A 21,801-nucleotide genomic window follows, 5' to 3' on the forward strand; every position below is an offset into this window, starting at 1 on the left:
CAGTTCCAGTGAACACAGGATTATAATCTATGAAGGAGTATGAACTAGTATACAGAATAATATTTTGTTTTAAGACCATCAGAAATAGATTTTGTTTATCATTCTCAATATATAACATAGTTGAATATTTTAATTTTTTCTGTATCTCTATTAACTAAAATAATGATTACAGAATGAAAATCATAAAAAGGACTAAACTATCCTTAGTACTTTGAAGGAGAGTCACCAAAAATATTTGAAAAATGAAGTGGCTAGTTTTACTGCAAGGCTTTGAGGCAAAGAATATCTCAAACTTCTAATTATTAGTTGCTCTGTTTTTGTCTGGTACTTTGTGGTATTCTTCAGACCCTCTTCTAGAAGAAAGTTACCCATTTTCCTTGGTAGTTCTCTCTTCCAACCTAATTTGCAAATGCGTTACTGCCACATGATTTTGTTCTGTGGCCCCTGGGAAAATTTTGCAGTATGAGTCACTCTGATACGGAATATTATTCATTGGTTTAATATGATAACTGGACTTAAATATTGGCTAAGTAAAATAGGTAATGAAAATGTTAGTTTAAACCAGATAAATTATTTCTATGTTTGCGCTGGGTTTTTTTCATGACTCGTTACTGCCTCTAAGTTTTCCAAGTCATTGAGCAGAGTGTGGCATTTGTCTGTTTATTACTTAACAGATAAAGCATCCATCAAAACCAGAAAATTTGGACGTAAAATAACAATGAGGATACTTGGGTGGATTATTGGTACCTCTTTAGTAGCATGCAGTCCTTTTTGGGAAGAACAATGTGAAATGATGTAATTTATTTCCTTTAATATCTTTGCTTTCTTTATCCAAAAGTTTACATGTTTTTATTACTTCTTTATAACTATTGACATAGAATACAGTTACTTTAAATACAGTAATTTCTTTTTGATAAAAGCTTTGGTTGTTTTTTTTTTTTCCTCAGTCCTTTGAATTCAGTGGTTTTCTTTTCAGTTTTGATTATAAATATCCAGTAGTTTGCCAAACACTTCTGTACTTAAAAAGGGGTTTGTGTCATTGTTTTCTTTAGCTTTATCATTTTTGTGAATGAGAAAAATAATACATATATTATTAAATTTGTAAATTCATTATTTCAGGCCAGAGGTTCAATTCAAATACTTCAGTCTTACATCCTGCATAATGAATACGTGCAAAGAACCTCACCCAGCAGTTTTTAGGTTTAATCACAGAATCACTAAGGTTGGAAAAGACCTGTAAGATCCTCAAGTCCAACCATCAACTAACACCACCGTGCCCACTAAACCATCTCCTGCAATGCCACGTCCACATGTTTCTTGAACACCTCCAGTGATGGTGACTCCACCACCTCCCTGGGCAGCCTGTTCCAATGCTTCACCACTCTCTCAGTAAAGAAATTTTTCCTAATACCCAGCCTGAACCTTCCCTGGTGCAACTTGAGGCCATTTCCTCTTGTCCTGTCTAACGTAGTCATAACGTATGTTCAAGCTAGAGTCTATCTCTTATAAAGATGCATAGTCTTAATTTAAAGACTTCCAGATACTGGTACTGGACGCTCTATTCCTAAAAAGGGAGGCCTCAAATTAAGGTTACATTCTTTCCCCTATGAGAGAACATAATTTATGTCCTTTTTAGATTAGTTTCTTTTTCTTTTACCTCAGTTAACATATACAGAGAATTACATTTGCCTGTGTATTGTTATTGTCAGCTATATTTTGGCAGCTATGAAAACGATTGTGTATTGCACAAAAATAATATTTAGCTTAAACTGTTTGAGATAAAGAAACTATTTGTTTTTTTTAAAGATGTTTGTATCTGAGAAATAGTTTTGAGATTCAAAAGAAGAAAAAATCTCAAAATATGATCTACTTTCCATAAAAAATAAAAAAACCCAATGATGTTCAGATGTCACAGTATTTCGGTTTGGCATGTTTTCTTTTGACGAATGCTGGTATCTGGAAAATGTTTGCAACAATTAGTTGAAGGAAAAAAACATTCATTTTTATTTACAATAAATTATATAGTGAAACACCATCTAAAACATTTGCACATTTTACACCTTGGCTACAGTTAAAACAAACAAACAAACTTTCAAAATGTGCAAGAGCAGAGAGGGTTTAACGTGTGCAAGAAAGTGAGCAGCAAGTTGAGGTCTGTCTGTGTTCTGCCCTCTTGTGTACATTCTTGATATTGCAGTATTTCATTGCATGAAAACATTAAAATTTTCAAGTACAATACTAATTATCACACTTTTTTAGAACTGCATATAGGATGAGATTCTTTATTAATTTTTTCTAGGAGTGCTTTTAGTATTTAATTTTATACTCTATTTCTGTGAATACTAGATTTTTTCATTTATGTAAACAATAAAAAATACAAATATATTTTACAAAATACAATGTGCATTTCAGAACTTATGGATACGAGGTGAACATTACAATCTGTCCTTTTTGAAAGAACTGAATATCATGCAAGCATTCTGTAAAGCTCCTGGGAATGAAAGTGAATGTCAGTATCAGTCTTCTGGAACTGCACACATGCAAAAATGTTTCATTTGCTTATTCACGTACTAGGACTTCCCCAGGTCATAGTAACTGAACAGGAGAATGACCTAATAGATGTCAAAGCAGCCAGTTGCATGCACAGTCACTAATGATGTGACAGAAGCTGAGAGGCAAAGACGAGGGTTTGAGAAGGTAGATATTTTACTGACAACAAATGAATGTGAAGGTAAAATGATAGCAAGTTCAAAGTGAACCTGGAAATTTGAACAGGAAAGTAAACTAAGTTGGTCAAGAGCTTTCAGCCATATTAGGTCTCTTCAATAGCATCTAATAGGTGCTAATTAAGGGAGGTCCTTAAGTCTGTTTGACATTGCTTTTTTGATCCAGTAAGTCAGCTGATAATTATATGTTGTCTTTTCTACAGGTATTACTCTGTTTTTCCCGAGATACATCTGTATTGGAGCACTTTGCTTACAGTAGTGCCACCCCACCCAAATCATACATACGAGGTAAAAGGAGTTGTTTTAAAAAAGATTCTATAGATTTTTGTTGACTGCTGCAGTAATACAGTATGTGAATTTCCTTTACGTTCATTACACCTAGTAGACTACATTTAAAAGAACGTTAATAAAAACTTCATGTATCTAGTTGACATCTGCACAGATTCTATTGTGACAGTTTAGAAGCTGATCACTTGAAGGCCAGATTGCAATGTTGTTCTTTTACTGTAGTTTTCTGTGTATAATTCTCCAGTGTTTTACCAAAATAAATTTAAAACTATGACAATATGGTAAAATCATGAGAACATCTACGTTCATCAGAGCTAGAAATTTAAATATACAACATTGTCCTCTGCAACTTCAAGATATTTAGCAACTGGAAGTGGTGGTAGGATGTTATCGTCCCAAAGCAGTGAGTTTTGCAGATATTTGTAGACAGGCGCAGAACATGTTGCTGAAGAATTGTGGACTCTGTTTGAAGGTCTGGGAGAGTAGAGCTCTACCAAGCAGACATATGCTGATTGTTTTTCAAAACATGGCATCTTCCAGAGTGTTAGCTTACTTTTGGATGTTCTTTGGCTTAAGTTCTCATGTGAGTCTTATTTTTCTTAAAAATCTTAAATTTATTGGTTCAGTCCACTTGACTTCTCTGCCAACTTCTAATGCCATACCTCTGGACTCTGTTTCCTTGCTTCTTAGATCCTCATCTGCCTTGACTTTACCCAGAGGTTCCTAATTTTGTCTTCCTTCTTGTATCATTCAGCCATCCAATCACTTTTTTTTTCCCATGTACCTTTACCTTCTGCATTTCCATTTTCTTCCTTGGTCCCTCATGCCAGTGTATTTAGCCAAATGTAATCCCTGTACTTTTGAACAGGACCTCTGCTGACAGTTTTCCTCTTACTGCTTCTTATGTCACTAGAGGCAATGCTTATTTTCTAATTTTTTTTCTTCCTCCTTTATTGCTTTGTAGGCCTTTTCTCTCTCTTTAACTTAATTAGGGAGTTTTCTTTACCTACGCCTTGAAACAAGCAAAGGCCTTACCTGAGTGCAGAACAGCAGTGGCATCCCAGGTCTCACTTCAGGCACAGAGCCATGGCAGTCCAGAAACACAGCTATGGGGAACATCCTACTTATTCCTAGACAAATCTGGGGAACAAAGTTGCTGAAATCTAAATCTCTGCTGAACCTGTGCAGTGTAAATCCGAAAGGCTTGTAGGTCCTATTTCTGGCTAATTTTCCAAGAGATGTGCTTTATGCTAAAAATACTCTCCTTCCAGATTACAACTCCCCGCTGCACAGCAAGCAAACTGTTGAAAGGAAAAGTAAAAAATATTTTTTAGTTTAATGAAACAACTGATTTCTGCAACTGGAAAATACTGGATTTTATTTTCATGGGGTAGTAGGCAAGTGCTTTGCAGGGTAATTTTGAATTTAATTCTGTCAATTCATGCTACAGGAAAATAGCTAAGCCTAGATTCCATTGAACCTGACAAAACTTCCCTGTGCTAAATTCTTCTGTGTAAAGTGAACAAAATAGATATCTAAAGGATCTCTGAATATTCTACAAATTTTCATATATGTAATTACATTTTCTCATTTTAAAACTAAGATAATTACAGCTTTTAATTAGTTGTAATTATGCTTAAAAACACTTTTATATTTCTAAATAAATTGATAATTTTTTAATAGTGGAATTTAAATTATTAGGTTCTATAGTTAAAATACGGTTAACTAATATAACATGTTCATTTTGCAAGGAAGAGAAAGTTGTATAGTCAGTCTATACTATCAGTGATTGTCTTGACTTAATTAATCTTCTCTATCCAACAGATTACTTTAATATTTTTTGTAATATCAAAACTATACTATCCATCTTCCTCTCTGTTGCAGGCTTAATGAAGCCTTGAATATTTTTTTATCTGTTCTTATATCTCTTTAAATGCCTTTCCTGTCCCTAGGTCAGTCTGCCACAGCATGGCAGACTTATTCCCTTAACCTTATCCCCTCATAGAGCTTCACTGTCTTCAACGTCTGCAGCAAACACCTTTAAAGCTCCTAAGACACACCCAAATAAAATCTCTATGCGATAGCATTGCTGAAATCTTCCTCCTCTTTTTTGCTCTTTGTCATCCTCCCTTATTGGTGCCGCATTTTAATTTTACATCTGACACTGTACCTGTCCTATTGTATTGCTTGCTTGTTTTAGACAATATCAAATGGTCAATAACATAATTAGTTATGATTTTTATAATTGTAGCTTAGAATCTACCTTTTTAATTTAAATCTTTACACCTTTTAACAGTTTAATCACATTTTAATTGTGGTTGGATGATTCACAGGAAAACTTGGAATGGAAGAATACGCTGTTTTCTATCCTCCAAATGGTAAGAATTATACTATTGCCTCCTCTAGTGGTAGATTGGAAAGATACAGGATTTTTTTCTCAAATACATAACTTCTTTTTCTATTATAAATTATGTTTCGCTGTTATTCTGCGAGATTCATTAATTTGAAGGAGTAAGCTGGACTGAAGCTACTCCAAAACCATGTTCAGCCTGGTGTTAGCAATCACATATGGAATTTGTCTATGTGTGTGGGAAGGAGAAGGAAAACAACTTCTGGTGCAGCAGCTTGTATTCCAGTCTTGTACCACCACTTAGAGGATCTGAATGATACATGCTGAAACTGTCTGACCCCCAGCTTTTCAGTACTCAACAAATCACACCTTACAGTCTTTTCCTTTCAAAATGTGTGTTCGTTTTAAAAATTCAGACATAACTAATCTATATAATTTTAAGTTAATATAATTGCTGCTGTTGTTACTTCAGTTATTAAACCTGGTTTTTTCAGCTCTCATTTTGACCATTTCAATCCCTGTCTATTGAATCCTTTCCCTGGTTTTGCGCTGCATTTGTATTTTAAGTTCAAGCTCTTTGCTCTTGCTTTCAAGGCCTTACATCACTAATCTTAAATCTGCATCTCTGGCCTTGTCTTTTATGTCTTCTGTGTTCCAGTTGTGTCAGTTGTAGCACATACTTTTGTTCTCCCCTCTTCCACTTCTGCCTCAGCAGTTCTTTGCAGCTTTGTAGCCATGAAGCATTGTCCTTATGACCTTTTGCCAAAGCAGCTCCCTCTTACCGGTACTATATGAAAATTAATGAATGGGAGCTAAGATCAGCTGGAAAGGAAGAGAGAACTGTCATGATACAACTGCCAAGTCCTCTAAATGTTTTATCTGAGTACTACATGAATTACGAGAAGTCTTGGCCTCCTTTTTTCCTGCTCCCTCCTTGTCAGTGCATGACATTTATGGGTTATCATTTATCTGAAATTAGCTTCTGATTTCAGCAAAGCTTATGTGTAACAGCTTAATGGAAATTGAGGTTTACTTGGCTTTCTAGGAACTATAGCATGTGTTTAAGCATGTAGTTGGTTGTACTGAAGTGAGTGATACAGTTCCTGTACTTAAATATTTACCAGATTGAGTAACAAGGAAATATTTTATTCCCATGGTAAGTAGAATACCATTTAGAAACTTGGGGGAACAATAGATTTTTTTTACATGGATAAAAAGAAATATAAAAGGACAAAAAAAGAAATATCTTTGTTTTGTAGGTGTAATTCCTTTTCATGGCTTTTCTATGTATGGTAAGTGTGACTCATAAACTCTTAAAACGTCAGGATTGCTTTTTATCATATTGCAGTTTAAAGCTGTATGTACTTTTCTACAACTTTTAAACATGAGTGTATTCTGTTTCTTTGTGTATGAAGACTGTTGTATATAATCTTCAAAATTCCAGGCTGTTGCTGTTTACTTATATTACAGCTCGCTACTGTGTGGGAGTTCCTTCTTTGAGAGCTAATAGCTGAGCTATACATCCTAATGTACATGAATAGATGGATAAAGTTTGTTGACAGAGTGTTCTTTTCTTGTATTTCACTTCTGGGTAGACCAAGTTACCTGTGAAAAGAGTTTGTAAAAACACTAATTATGTGAAAGGCCTGTTGCTGTATCCATTTGCCTAGAACAGGTGTTAAAGGAGCATTAAATAATAGAATGGTTGCTACTTTACTGCACAGAGGACAGCTCAAATATCAACAAGATTTCTAGGAAAAGAGCAGAAAAATCTCCTCAGTTCTCAGACACGACAAGGCAGCTAGTGCAGAGATATTCCAACAACATTAGACTATTTGTTACAGCTTTCCGGTTTTCTCCTTTGATTTATCAAAGGTGTTTGTGGCATCACAGGGCAAGCAGATTTTAAGATTATACTTACAATGCTATGTTTTGCTAATAATAAAGTTTAATGATCACACGATCATTAAAATCAGGCAATTTAAATATGAAATGCAAATTTGAACCTGAGTAGGGAATCTTAAGTCTCTGAAGTAATGAACAGCTTAGTTACAAACTCTTCCTTAGGTACTCAGTAGGAGGCTTTCACTTTTTCTGTGTAAAACTGCTTTTCAGAATGTTAGTATTTGACTCTGCCCTTGAGAACAGTGTCAACAGTGTCCCTTAAACTGGGTGTGAGCTTCTTCCCTCCCTCCTGTCCTCCCTTTTTGCAAGGGCACAGAATGTGCTGGTTGTGAGAAGGAGGGACACTCAAAAGCAAGGCAGCAGAAACATAGTAGTGTAACTCTAGGCTGTGGGTACGGTAGCTGGGACCAAGCAGAGCATTCTGTCTGTGTATTCCATACTGTGCTGCTCTCAGAGGAAGTATCTGGGGCCTTATGTAAATCCTAAACACTTTTGCATGTTCGCATGCATGCATTCGTAGGGTGCCAACTGTCAGGCACTGTTCGGTTATCCTCTTGGCCTTTATGTACATATGCACGCTGCCAAGTCTTCCACCTCCATCTTCAATCATTAAAAACATAGACACTTGTAACACCCTCTGCTTTTCTTACCCCTACGTAAATACACGTTTCTGCGACCATCTCACCCTACCTTAGCACCCCACCTCTCATACACATATGCTACTATTTTCTATTAAGCCACCTTCTCTGAGGGGGGTGTGTGTGTATATATGTATGAAAATGAATTCACACATGCATACAGCCATATATATAAATAAATGTACATCTATCTGTGTCCATATGTGTACATATATATGCAGATAAACATATCCATATCCCTACCTTTGTGTAAATAAAACTGGAAGGGAAGGTTAATGTAGAGGTAGAGACTATGAGTGTGTTAAAATGTAAGCTGTCATCCATAATGAATGCCCCTGTAAAATGAAGCCGTAGATGTGGTGAGTGGACAGATAAAAAGGCTGTTTACAGAAATGTGTATAGAACGACTGTCTGTGGAACATGCATTGTACTCCCTTTCTTAACTTTTTTACTTCAAATTATAGACTCTATTATAAAACATCTCTTTCTAAATAATTGGTTTAGTAATTGTTTTTGTAAATTGTACTACTATAAATTACTTGGGTTTTCCCCATACTTCATGCACTTAATCACTGAACTCTTTTAGCAGTTTACAGTGTTGAGTCAATTATAATTCTTTTATCCTTTCAGTTGCTCCACTTTGTTTTCTGTACCATGAACCTTCCAAATTGTATCAGATATTCCGTGAGATGTATGTGCGTTTTTTCTTCAGACTCCATTCCATCTCTTCTCATCCCTCTGTAAGTTCATTAGGAATTAAAACCCACTCATTTGATATTCTGTTTGCTATGGAACAATAATATACAGTGGCGTGATTTTTTCTATGCGATTGAAATATATGTATACTTCAGGCAAGTTTGGAAAGAATACTAGGTAACTCCCATTTGGATACATTTGTTTTCTATGTCAATGTTAGTCTTTGCTATAGAATAGCATGTACTTTAAAACAGTACAGTTCTCATTTTATAAGGGTTTGGTTTGGTTTATTTTTTTGAGAGTCAAGTCTTTTAGGTAATAGGTTTCTCAGTTCAAGAAGTCACATAAATGCATGCTTGCTTTCATTTTAATCAATGACATGTAAGCGCACACACTTTAGTGTTTTCTGGGGTAAAAAAAAAATCCTTTTCTTCATATACCATTTCGAGGCTGTGCATTGTGCTTTCAGTCATTAATAGCAGGGAAACTGGTCAGACAGGAATCTATTCATTTTCATGGTAATTTTTAAAAGAAATTTTAAAATGTGTTTACATTTAACTTTTTGTAATTATCCCCATTGCTGTTTGTTTCTAGATATCAGAAATATATTATTTCTCACATCCTCTGTTTTTTAGTCTCTATATAGTGTAACTGAGTTCTATTTCATCAAAGCGGAAATATTTCAAGTAGGTCATATTATAATAACCCGCTAAATACTTAGCCCCTGACGTACAAATACCATAAGTAACTTACTGCTGAAAGAGACTATCAAAACATATTATGTTGCTAATACATACATAGAATTGTAAGAGCAAGGCTTTAGTGACTGAAAGCATTAGAGCTGCTTGTGTCCTGCTTACATGAGCTATATATTATATCATTGATAGTGTTTTATTGCTTGAATTAAAAATTCATACACACTTACATGCTGATGCTATTTTCTCAGATTTGACAGGAAGAGTGTTAATATTCAGGATATGATCTTGTTTCATTAGGGCATTGTGTCATTGTGTTTGCTGTTCGAGACTCTTCTACAAACCCATCTGCCCCAACTCTTTTATCACCTTCGAGAAATTGGGGCTCAGCCGTAAGTACTTCTTTCTGGCTTGCTACAAATGTTGCAGATTCATTGATCTGGAAATGCTATTCAGTGACATTTAATTTAAAAGCTATGGAAAATTATTCAAAAGTGCAAACATCAATGTGCCATTTTTCCTTGAAAGTCAGTGAGAGTCCTTTGTCTAACCTGCATATGTATGCTTTGTGCATTTCTTCTGTATGTTCTATGAAAAAGAGAGGAGAATTGCTCTATGAGAAATGCTGCATTATTCAGCTAAGTTTGAGTTATTCATGTCAGATCTGACATGAGTAACAAGTGATTTATTTCCTAGGGGACGGAAGACACAGAGATATGTTAGTTACAGCAGAAGCTGCAAGAGGCTGTCATTCTATAGCGTACTCATAGCACCAAGTGCAATAGAACCTGAAAATCTTACTATTACAATTGGTATCCATCATAATAGCATAATGGCAGAAAGGATGAAACATTGGGGGTGATAATAGCTGAGGATCCCTCTAATGTGATTGTTTGGTCAGAATATTTTAATGATATTAGTACTTTGTCAAATGAGATACTAAATTGTTCTCTGATGGCTGTTGCAAAGGAAAAAAATTATTATTAGTGCAGCAAAAGAAAATGGCTATTCTTCCTGGAAGAGAAATGCAGAAGAATAATGAAATATTTTCAATTTATAGAGGATCATTCTGATCATTATGGGAGACTGAACTACAATAACTATTGTTTATCACTTGTTTGCAGGCTACGAATTTCATTTAAATGGATGGTACGAGCATTTTCTGGTTATTTAGCTACAGATCAGCTCTTGCTTCTGTGGGACAGAATCTTGGGATACAACTCTCTAGAAATTCTTGCTGGTAATAGAATTATTTTTACAAAACATATTAACTCCAGTTGGATGTAAGGCAAATACATGTTAGCTTCAATGTATTCTGTGACAAGAAGGAAATAGTTGCTCTTTGAATGCTGAAAGCAGATTACATATATGTCATCAAAGAGTATAACATTTAGAAAACTAGAATGGCATAAATACTGCATCTTTAACAAAAATATGCAAGGTATTTTTTTTTTTTATGATAGCACTCCAAAAATGCTAAGTGCTCTCGGAACAGAACATAGGATGTTCTCCCAGCTTCAGTGGTAACAATAAATGAGTTCAGCACCTTTCACAAAATACAAGATTCATGTTACTCATTTATGGCAAGTACTTCTTCCGTACTTACAGCAACTGAGAGTTCCCCTGATTTTGCTGAATTTCTTCTTTCGAAGTCCCATCTTGTAAGAGACTGAAAGTTTTGTACTTATTTTTATAAAGAAAATTCTATGCTAAGATTTATGCAAGGTTTAAGATGAGGATTCTAAAGAAGGCATGTTATCTTCAGTTGGGTCAGGTTTTAAATACAAAGTAGGTGAATAGAAGAGAAAAGGTTTTGGTTCCATTTGTATGTACGAGACAGCTATGCAGAGAGATAGAAGATAGTACAAAATAAATGAACATTTTTTAATGTTATATAATATTCACAACTGAAATATTGCTATTGAAATAAATTAAAATTATTGGCTTAGAAGTTAACTAATTGTGAATCACCTTGTCCCTTTTAATTAAAAGTTAGTCACCTTAAACTCAAGCATTTTCACTCAAGCTGTTCTGAAAGAATGCTGCGTTTTTTCTGTCTGTTTTAAAGAATGGCCAAAGAAACTCAAACACAGCCATCCATTGTATATTATTCTTCAGAATCAAAATAATTACTCTAAGGGAGTGAGAATTGGTATTCTACATCAAGAATAATTCTAACCACTGATTAACAGGTCAGCAACTTAAATACTGGGCATTTTCTTTCAGTCCTGGCAGCTGCTGTGTTTGCTTTCCGAGCAGTCAACCTGATGGAGGTGACATCACTGGCTGCAGCTGAAGTAAGGATAAGTTTCAGTTGGAGGAGATTTGAAATAGTTTCTGATGCTTTGCCAACAAGAGTAACTTAAGCTTCACATGGCACGTGGTACATAGTGCAAATCTTTCTGCCTAAATTCTTACCTTAGATAAAAATCTAAGGAAATTGTGACATGTAGTACGTAATACAGCTTTTTCTGGAGTAAAAAGAAATAAAATAGTGTATTTGCTACAAAAATGCAATGATATAAAATTATTTTGTACAATCAAATTTTTTTTCTATTTTAATATATAATCTGTGTTTTTGGGATGTATTATATTCGAAATATGTGGAGGTTTGTACCTTTTTTCTCAGTGCATTTTAATGTAGTTGCTTCTGTGCTTTTTGTTATGACAAAAATTTTACAAGATTATTTTTGTCAGTATTGAATCTGAAATTTCACTGTGAGTACTGTGATTTTACAGATGGGAAATGAAGAAAATTAAGTCATTAAGATGAAGATTATTGTTTTTTTATCTCTAGCAATTTGTTAATATATATTTTTTCCCATCAGCTTGTAATGAATATTTTTTTTTTAACATACTTTCATGTGAAGACATTGACTATTTGAGTCATTACATTGGACTTACTTCACAAGTACTAGCCAAGCCACAGGATAAGGATTCTTAATTCCCAATTATTTTTAGAAGCAAGTTGAAATGTTAGACCCCTTATTCACCCATGATGCCATGTATATTTGAAGTAAGGCTAAAGGCTAAAACAAAGTTACTTGGTTTATATACGTAAACATATGCTTTTCTTTGAAATGTTAGAATGAAGAATAATACAATAAAGCACTAACATAAAACAGCATAATTTGTTTCTAGCCAGGTCTGAATCTGATTATCATTAGCATTGTAGTCAGTATTTGAATCTTCTTCTGACTTCTTGACTTGCTTTAAAGAAATTTGATTCAAATGTCAAGTTTAACAACTCTTTTGTTTTTTATCCTAGGCTGTACTTGCTGACCTTTCAACCCTGAAAGTTATGCCTCTTCTTCAAATCTTCTTGTTTGCTACTGTCACTTGATCTGCTTCAACAATACTGGTACCACAATTCCAGTCTTTCTTGAGAAGCTAATCATCAACTATGCAATGTCTGCATAAAACCAAAATTAAGCTGTATGTAGAATATTAATTTAGAAATCATGACCTTAAAATTTTCTAACTGAAAACAGTAACTTTGCACACGAATGCGTGCAGTGCATGCTACTGAATTTCACCATAACAGCAATGGTTATTACTTGTACATTGAGAATGACTACTTGTGCAAATAAACAATATGAATCAGTGTCTAAAATGCATGTAATATTAAATTAAATTAAATTAAGTAAATGCAATTCGTGATCTGAGTGTTGTGATGTTAATGTCAGGGTTGTAAAAGCTCTCTTTTTATATGAAATGAGTTTTTGAAGCTCACAGCTTAGAGGGTATCAGCTCAAATACCGTCAGTTGAGAAAATAAAGATACTTTAACTTGTATGAATTTTTTCTCATTGTCTAAGAAAAAGATAGGTCATACACAAGTTCTGCTATCTCAATCTTATTTGTTCTCTTCACAGAAATTTTCTCCATGTTCTTTCTCATGTTAACTACTTCCGTTTATTCTTTTCATATACAGAGATGTAGTCACGCATTCCCCATTCATCTTCAATTAGGTACACAGCTATCTCAGGAGTCTTCTGAACTCCTACCCAGAGTCCCATCAAAGGCCCTGTGTTGTAAAATATGTTCCCCTGCAGAGAAGGCCTGAGCATAGCTTCCTTCAGAACTTGTTGGAGCCAGTTCTTGCACGAGCCAAAATATTCCCCTGAGAACGATGCCAAGAGTCCTTTCGCTGTGCCCCACACCCTCTTTGGGAGAGCAGTGTTATGCCTTTGCCAGTTTTCCAGCCTCTCTGATTCAACAGCTCAGGCTTCAGTTCAGAATCCAAACACATATTGATGTATGATGGATTGTCACTACAGTGTCAGGCTGGCTCATTGTCTGTTAGTGATCATACCATTTTGTGAGGTCTTCCAGCTTTTTCCACTGATTTGTTTAATACCGAAGTTGGAATCAATAATCTGATTTCCTTAAGCATATCTTAATACCTGAAAAAGGATCAAAGTCGAAAGAACATAATGGGGTAATATAGCCACTGCGTTTGCCGTAGGACTTTTATCTTCACCTAAGTTACATACACGTAGTTGTCATCATTTGTCATACATGCTGAATGTATAATAGTGAAACATGAATCCTTCATGGTCTGCTAAAAAGTTGTCTGAAAAGTGATTTAAGCTGTAGTCTCAGATAGGGTTGTGAGCTTTACGTCTGTGAGTCTCATTGTCTCTGTCAGGATAATGTAGTAAGAAATTTACTGAACTTTTCTAGACTGCTAGTAAATTTATAAGGCTAATTTTAAAAAAGGTAAAGTTGTGGAGTCAGTATGATCACTTATATAAAGAACCAAACTGCTTAACAGATATGACGTACTGAATGAGAATATTTTGGGAAATTTTATTCTGGATAACAAAGAAAATTGATCTTTTCCTTAATATTTGCAAGAAATGGCTTTAACTGCTTAACTAGAGGCTTTTCTGTGACATTTAGTTCTTAAAAAGAGGACAGAAGTGACAGCTTTTATCTTTACAGCAAGATGTTTTATGTATGGGGAATGTAGGGAAAAAAAGATTAAGTGATTTGCTAAAGATTACAGAGTAACCTTCTTAAAAGAGGTGAGCAGTCTCTCCTCTCCTGAATTCCTGTTTATACTTTGGGATGCTCAGTTTGTATATTAACCACAAGACCTTATTTCATCTTCAGAACAACACATAATGCACATCTACCTCTAAAAATGCAGCATTCTGCAGTTTTAAAAATCTGTAAGATTGGGTAGCAATTTAGAAATTATAATGTTACAAAGCAGTCACAAGGATTGTGGCTCAGTGAGGTCATTACAAGGTTACCATGGCTTTTTAGGGAATTTAAAGTATTTACTAAATAGCAAGGGAGATTCCCTGGAGGCCTCCTGACCCTCTAATTCCCATCGCTCTGTGCAAGTACATTGTGCAGAATCTGAACATTACCCTAACTCATTCCATATTGGGATTTTTAAGCAATGTTTTTTTCTCTTTTTTTCATTTTCAATAGTTTTGAAAATGTTATACGTAGGCAGAGATAGAAACTGTTGGGTTGTTTGAACAAGCAGTTCTGTGACTAACAGGGTATGGTCTGTTTTATTCTGACTTGGCGTCTCATTCTTCATCCTAACAACCTCGCATCTCCCTTGGGTTCTCTCTGCCTTCCCCACTGGAGTACTTAAATTCCTTTTCCTGACCTCCATCCTCATTTCTCCTGATGGCCAGACAGGGGACCTTACACTCTGCGGCTAATATGGACCAACATGCATCTTCAGCTAGACCACTTGTGCTGACTGCCCAGGCTGGCTGCTCCATGAGCCTGAGGTGATGCTGTGCCTCTTACTTCAGGGTTGGCCAAAGGCTACACGGAGTGCATGCAGCTCTTGAGCCAGGTGTCGTATGGACCAGCTGTAGCAGCAAATCTCTTGAAGACCTCTGCTGCCTTTTTCAGATGTTTTAAGTTGACTTTCTTGAGACACGGAAAGATGCATACACACAGAGAGACACATGTGTACAGGAATAATGAGTATAATTGCTTTGAAAATGAGATTAAAATTTAACAAGATCATCTCCTTAGACTTCAACTATACTGTTAGATTTTTATATCTTTTTTTAAATCTGTTTTAAAAAATTGCTTTTACTGAAGAGGTATTGTTTTCATGTTCCCCTCAGTTTCTCATTTTAGTTCCAATAAAATATTGTGTTTCAGATTCTGGCTGATACTTGTATTTTCAATCTCCCTTGCTTAAATAACACTCTTTCATTTCAAATATTTTTTAAAAATAATAAAATAAAATGACTGGTTTCTATCTTACAGCTAGATGCTTCTCTTGTATATGTAGGTAGTATCAATTATTTAAGTTTTAATTCTTTAACTTTAGAGACCAGTTCAAGCCTATTGATGTCTGTAGTCTATCATTTGACTTCCAAATTCCTAAACCTCCTTTTTTGCCGTTTTAAGTAATGGTCAGATTTTGATAGTAGAATCATACCTGAATTGATAATTGCATTGATTTAAACAGGCTCAGCTGAACCTTCAATGGCTCAATTTAGCCAAATTGTTTTTCTTGGTCTGTTCCTCCCTATCTGAAATCAATATAAACAGACACTTCAGTACAAGAACCAATTGTCTCCATATTTATAGATAAAGATCAATTTTTTGCTGCTTACCTTAGGATTCTGGCTATGGTCTTTCAAAGGTTTCTTGTAATGTCAAATAGACTGTTTAAAAAACGCAAAAGTAAATAGGCTTGTCTAAAAATGTACCCATGTTATCTGTGTTCAGTACTTCCAAAAATATATTGAAACTTAAATCTTGATGGCTGGGTAATGGAACAACTGAATAACTAGAACAGTTTCTACTATTGAGTGGAATTTTTTTGTCAGAGTAACAAATTCTAGTACGAGAAGTGGAGAGTATGGAGACTGTAAAACGGTTAGATATCCCAGTAAAGGGAAAAGGCTGGAAAGAGGCACCATTTTAAGACAAATTTCTACTTGTTACCAGAAACAAAAATATGCCCAAGCATACGCCTCTTTTACTGTCATCCAATGAATTTTGTAAAATTCTTCCAACAAGACTTAAGGGATTTCGTTAAACAGAATTACTGTATAAAGATCAGTTAGGGGAAAGCAACTTAGTGAGCCGCTTATTAACACTAAATAAGAGATTATTTAAAAGATAGTGAAATATACTGCAAAGCTGTAGGGCTGTATCTTCAGTGGGGAAGGGGAAGAGCCTTTCTACGTATTTTAACAAATCGGTACGATGTATTCTGTCCAGTATTCTACGCGAGGAAATGGGGGGGAGGGAGGATGCAGCAGGGGTGGCGGGAGCCGCGGGGCCCTTCCTTTTCCTCCTTTCCTAAAGGCTGTTCCTGCCCATGCCTGGCTGCTGGCAGATGCTGCCGCACCGGCTGCTTTCATCCCCAAAGCCCACACAGGAAAGGCAATTAGCTGAAGCACGTATTTGACATCAACAGAGCTTGGTGTTTTGTATGGCCAGTTAACAGCAGGCTTCCTCGGGCCCCCAGAAACTCGCTTCGTGTGCAGTTACCGAGCAGGGGAAGGCAGCAGCGCCAGGACCAGGACCAGGACCAGGACCAGGGCCCAGGCAGGGCCAGGGCCGAGCCAGGGCCAAGGCACGCTCCGGTGAATATTCCCCCTCCAGCCAGCCGTGTTAACCATACTGGGTTTCAGAAGAGGTGCTGAAGGACAGCTGTGGTGGGGTTGTTTTTTTGTTGGGTTTGGGGTTTTTTTGGGTGGTTGGGGTTTTTGTTGGTTTGTGGTTTTTTTTTTTTTTACAGCTTTAGGACCCAGTATGAGAGGGGGCAAGAAAACCCTTCTGGAGACTTCAGGCTTTTAGCACAAGGCCATGCTTATTATGAGGGACTGCATGTCTGTGCGCAGTTCTGCAAGAACCATTTATTGTAGTCAATAACCACAGAATAATCCAAAATCTCTAGAATCCAGAATAAGCTGTGCTGCTAATTGAAACCGCTGAAAGAATTTTTTTTCCCGAACACTTCATGCTCAGCTTTTTCAATACCTTAACAAAACTGTTAATACAGGGAAGATCATTTTGATCCGGCAGTGTAACAGTTGTGCTCTGCTTTAAAACAGTGCTAAAATTTCTCATCACAGAATCACTAAGGTTGGAAAAGACCTGTAAGATCATCAAGTCCAACCATCAACCAACACCACCATGCCCATTAAACCATGTCCCACAATGCCTCGTCCACACGTTCCTTGAACACCTCAATGGTGTTGAACACCTCTTCATCTTAGTATTTTTTTTAATTAGGCAATTAATAGTATACCTACCAAATGATGGTCATACAGACCAATTATGCTTGTGAGAAGCATCTCAGAATACTCGTGTCTCTGCAGATGACAAACAGTGCAGATGTTAATAGGGACAGAACAATAGGATGTTCGTCTTGGATTCAGCAGGATTTGTAAGACTGGAACACATAAATGATTGTAATGCAGTCCAACTGACTGGGGTAAAGTAATTGCGGGCCGGTAATACTGCTTTTTGGCAAACCATGTTTTCTGAGTATTCATTTAACCCCCAGGAGGTTCACCTGGTTCTGTCTGTTGTCAGGCAATGCTGGTTGCGGAAGGTGCACTTCAGGGTCTGTGAAGGAGGATGTGGCGGGGCCTCTGTTTGCCCATATTTCAAAGTCAGTGTGTTGTTCTAGACGTTGGACTACTGGTATGTGCAAACAATTTTCTCCAGAGAACTGGCTTTATGGAGGATCATGGTGCCCTACCAAATGACATTGTGTTTGGCTGAATAGTTTGAACAAATTGGGTTTTTTTGGGATTATGACCAAAATAAATGGATTATTTAACAAAGGAGTTAAAGCTCAGCAAAGCATGCGACCAATTTCTGTGCTTTGTTTTAAACAAAAAAAGTCTGTACTGTGTTGCTAAGAGACAAATTGGAATTTGATAGTCAAAGACAAAATATTATGTTATAGCCACATAATATGTTTTAGTAGGTATCTGATAGGTATTTTATTCAACAGTTGTGTGTTCCATGAATGGTACATTCTGTGATTTCTTTTTTCTGAAAAGCTCTATTTAGATAGTTATGCTTTTAATGAGTCCAAATATAAAGAGTAAATCAGCACAAATATGTGTTGTAAAAAGCAGTAATATTTAATTTTCTATCTGTTCAGAATTATTTATTATCTAACTTTGTTTGATAATATGTCTAGTGTCAAAACATTTTCCCTTTTCTCTCTTTTTTTTTAAGTGCTTCTGGGTTACAAAAACATAAGCATTGCTTTGAAGCCCAGTCTTGGTTCATTAATGTTAATATCAAGTTCTGACTGTGGAAAACTGGCGTTGTTACAGCTTGTGAAGGAAGTTCGGGTTGCTTCCAGCATTCATGTTAGTGGTAAAGAAGTTGGCTCCATAGTTTCTGACATAAAGACATATTTAATTTTAGTTTGTGATACATTTGAGGTATTCTCACTATAACCAGTTTCTGAAGACATTACAGTTAACTGATAGACACGGGAAAGTAGTATTATCGGTATTAATACCCCTCACCATTAACGTACAGGCAGGAAAGCCTGTCTCCCACCTCTGTCTCACTCTCACAAAACGCACTTCCACAGTGGGGAAAGTGATTCTTGAAAGAAAGGCCTTGTGGAAAAGACTGTTCAAACTCTGTAGACTATGATCTCTGCAACACAGAAAGGGATCATTTGCTATTTGTATATTTAACAAAGTACACTTTTTTCCCTACTGACTTTAGATTGCATCTTTATTAAGCAATTAAAACATGTATGTCAATTAAAAGGTTAAAAGGTGTTTCTGAATTCTTCATTATTTTTTATTTTAAAAACTTGAGTAAGTTTTGTTAATCATATGAAAGAGAAAATGTCTTTTTGATATGTTCATATAAATTTTGAAATTAAAACTTTTACCACTAGATGTTTCTGTTCCAGAGCTTTATAGTCTCCTCTCTTCTCTTTTTGCAATATTCAACATCCTTACATAGTTTTGTGTAATCTGGTTTTCCTGTCTTTGTGAACCACAGTTTACAGCTTACAGAAAATATAAACCTTTCTGAGTAGGACTCTTATCTTTCCCTGAGAAAGATAACGTTTCTAATCTATTATGAAGAAATCCTGGAAAAACTTTAAAGATTTGGTATCAGTCCGTTCCTGCATTAGGTGGTGATATGGATAAAAGGTAAGTATTATAGTGAAGAGTTGGTTTACAGCAGGTATTATTTATTTAGGCAGGTAATCAATGTTCAGACCTGAAAACACACAATTAAAAGATGGAAGTAGGAGATATTTGGGCTTTGCACCAACGTAGGTTAATAAAGACCTAAATAGAGGTTTGAAGTCTCAGAAAGTCAAATCCATCCTGCCAGTGCAGTCTTCTCGAAACAGCAGGAACTGCTGCCCAGGATGTTTTCCTGAACATCCTATGTCACCGTTCTGCATGCAAACACTGAACAAACTGTGTGGAGAAGGGGTGTACTACTGCATACCTACCAGGTTTTCAGTTAGAAGGAGATAATGAGAGAGAAGCAGTGAAGTTACAGACACCATAATGAGTGCAAATTTTCTCGGGCTGGAAATGCGTTCACTCGAAGTTGGCTTATGTGTTCACTCGAAGTTGGAAAAAACCTGTCTAAGACCGTATTGAGTACCTTGGTTTTGAAAGAAGTCACATACAGAGCAGTGTATGTACTAACAGTCAAGCAGGTAATGGAATATATTCCCATTGTTCTATGCTACTCAGAAAACTCATCCTTACTGACTAGGCTTTGGTTGAGGGAGGGGTCAAGATGGTAGTTTGTACAAATGAACTTCTTTGTTTTGCATACACTAAATCTTTACACAGTATTCTAGAACATCAGGATAAGACAAAATAAAAGTATTATTTCCAGAGAACAAATGGTGAAATCTCCAAAGAGATTTGGGCAAAGAAAAAACCAAATATCATCTTACACAGTATGTACAATAGTAATTCGTGATGTTAGAGGCTTTACACTTTTTTCTAGTTTGTCAGATCTTTCCTGGTGTCTGCAAAATGGTGAAATTCTCCCCCAGAAATTGATAAAAATCTTGATTTTTTTAAGTAAACTGTCGGGGTTTTTTTACTATAGAGTAAGGCGCTCTCTGACATGTAAGGTCCATCTTTGCCTATTCAGATGTGATTTTTCTTTCCATTGAATAAAGGAATTTATGTAAATACATATTTGTATTTTCCTAGTTCAAAAGCAGGAACTGTAATTCTTGCAGTTATTCTATCTGTTTTTTCATCTCAAGGCTAGTATTCTTATAAGTAAGCAACTCCGAACATTTTTGTAAAAGCTCAGTTCAATCTGTTGTACTTCTATAAAGATCACCTTTTTTGCTATGTCATAGAACAAATAGGCCTTCATAGATACAGGTTTTTTGTTCACAAGTTCCAAACAGTTTCATGGAGAATATTTGCAGTTGAACTGGCCTTTTCTGTTCTGTTTTTGTGGAATTTACTGTAGATCTCTCAGAAAACTGGACACAACTCAACTGAAATCAGTATGTTCTCAGTGCAAATGTAAGGCAGCTTTTCAGTTTTGTCTAGACCAAAATTTTGTCCCTTTTTTGAAAACGCCATGGTGAGATTATTAAATGGCAAGTGCAGGATCAATTTCTCTTTCCTGACTTCAGTCCAGACATTTAAACAGAGAGATGGTTACTGATACTGCTCAGGAAAGTGTTCCAATGCAAACAGGTCAACACTGAATGGCTCTGCTTTTGGTGGGACTGAGCCATTCAAAGGCAGGGTTATTATGGGACAGAAACATTCTTTCAAGACTCAGTGCTGTATTAAGATTTTAGTGAGGATTAATGCTAGGCATTTAGCTTTTCATTTCCTTCATAATATTTATTTTAATTTTTCACTAGCCCCCTTATTTCAGTCTGAGTTTACAGTGTTAGATCTAAAAGGGGGAGTTGTTAGCATTTAAGAAGTACACCACGCATTGTGCTCCTCTTTCTAGCTTAAAACTCTCAGGACAAGGCAACCGCCCTGCTTTAAGGAACAACACCCACTGCCAGAGTTCGTGGCTTGCTGCAATCTCTCCCCAGTAACTCTGGACAGCTGCCACATCTACCTCAAGTCTTTATAATTCAGGAGGCAATAGCAAGCTAATTTTTTTGTCTTGTAGCTAACTGTTTCTTGAGCTTGTTTTTCTTTTTCAGATTACAAAAATATCAAGGTTGTGTAGCAGGTCCTGGAGTCATACCGAAACTGTCCGTTTTGACGTATCACAAATCCTGGTTCCAAGGGAAGGGGAACACCATTGGTGTTAGCACAGCTAATTCCACTGGGAATGCATCTTCGGAGCCAAATACTTCTCTGAGTCTCTCTTTAGTCCTTCAAGGTTGGTTCTGAAGATACTCTCTGAACTACCTGAAGCATAAATATGACAGCAGATAGCAAATCATTAGGAAAGGTTTACGCATTGCTACTAGATGTACGTTCCAACTCTTTCATGCTGTAAGTATTTACCTTTATGGTTGTTTTCTAGGTGTATCACTCCAGTAAGGCC

The 21,801-nt window shown here is 36.0% G+C and overlaps 1 protein-coding gene across 2 annotated transcripts in view; it reads left to right on the forward strand.

Moving 5' to 3' along the window:
- The window catches only part of TBC1D19 (TBC1 domain family member 19), a 53,379-nt gene extending 40,401 nt beyond the window's left edge, over positions 1–12,978 (forward strand). For both annotated transcript variants that reach the window (XM_059817757.1, XM_059817758.1), the window contains 8 exons: positions 2,930–3,014; positions 5,348–5,392; positions 6,624–6,656; positions 8,538–8,647; positions 9,599–9,690; positions 10,423–10,538; positions 11,525–11,595; positions 12,567–12,978. In XM_059817757.1, the coding sequence (XP_059673740.1) occupies positions 2,930–3,014; positions 5,348–5,392; positions 6,624–6,656; positions 8,538–8,647; positions 9,599–9,690; positions 10,423–10,538; positions 11,525–11,595; positions 12,567–12,641 (627 nt within the window). In that variant the 3' untranslated portion in view covers positions 12,642–12,978. The remainder of the gene's footprint in view (positions 1–2,929; positions 3,015–5,347; positions 5,393–6,623; positions 6,657–8,537; positions 8,648–9,598; positions 9,691–10,422; positions 10,539–11,524; positions 11,596–12,566) is intronic.
- Positions 12,979–21,801: the final 8,823 nt, after the last annotated feature.

This window comes from Gavia stellata, chromosome 5 (genome assembly GCF_030936135.1).
Source record: "Gavia stellata isolate bGavSte3 chromosome 5, bGavSte3.hap2, whole genome shotgun sequence".
Classification (NCBI taxonomy): Eukaryota; Metazoa; Chordata; class Aves; order Gaviiformes; family Gaviidae; genus Gavia; species Gavia stellata.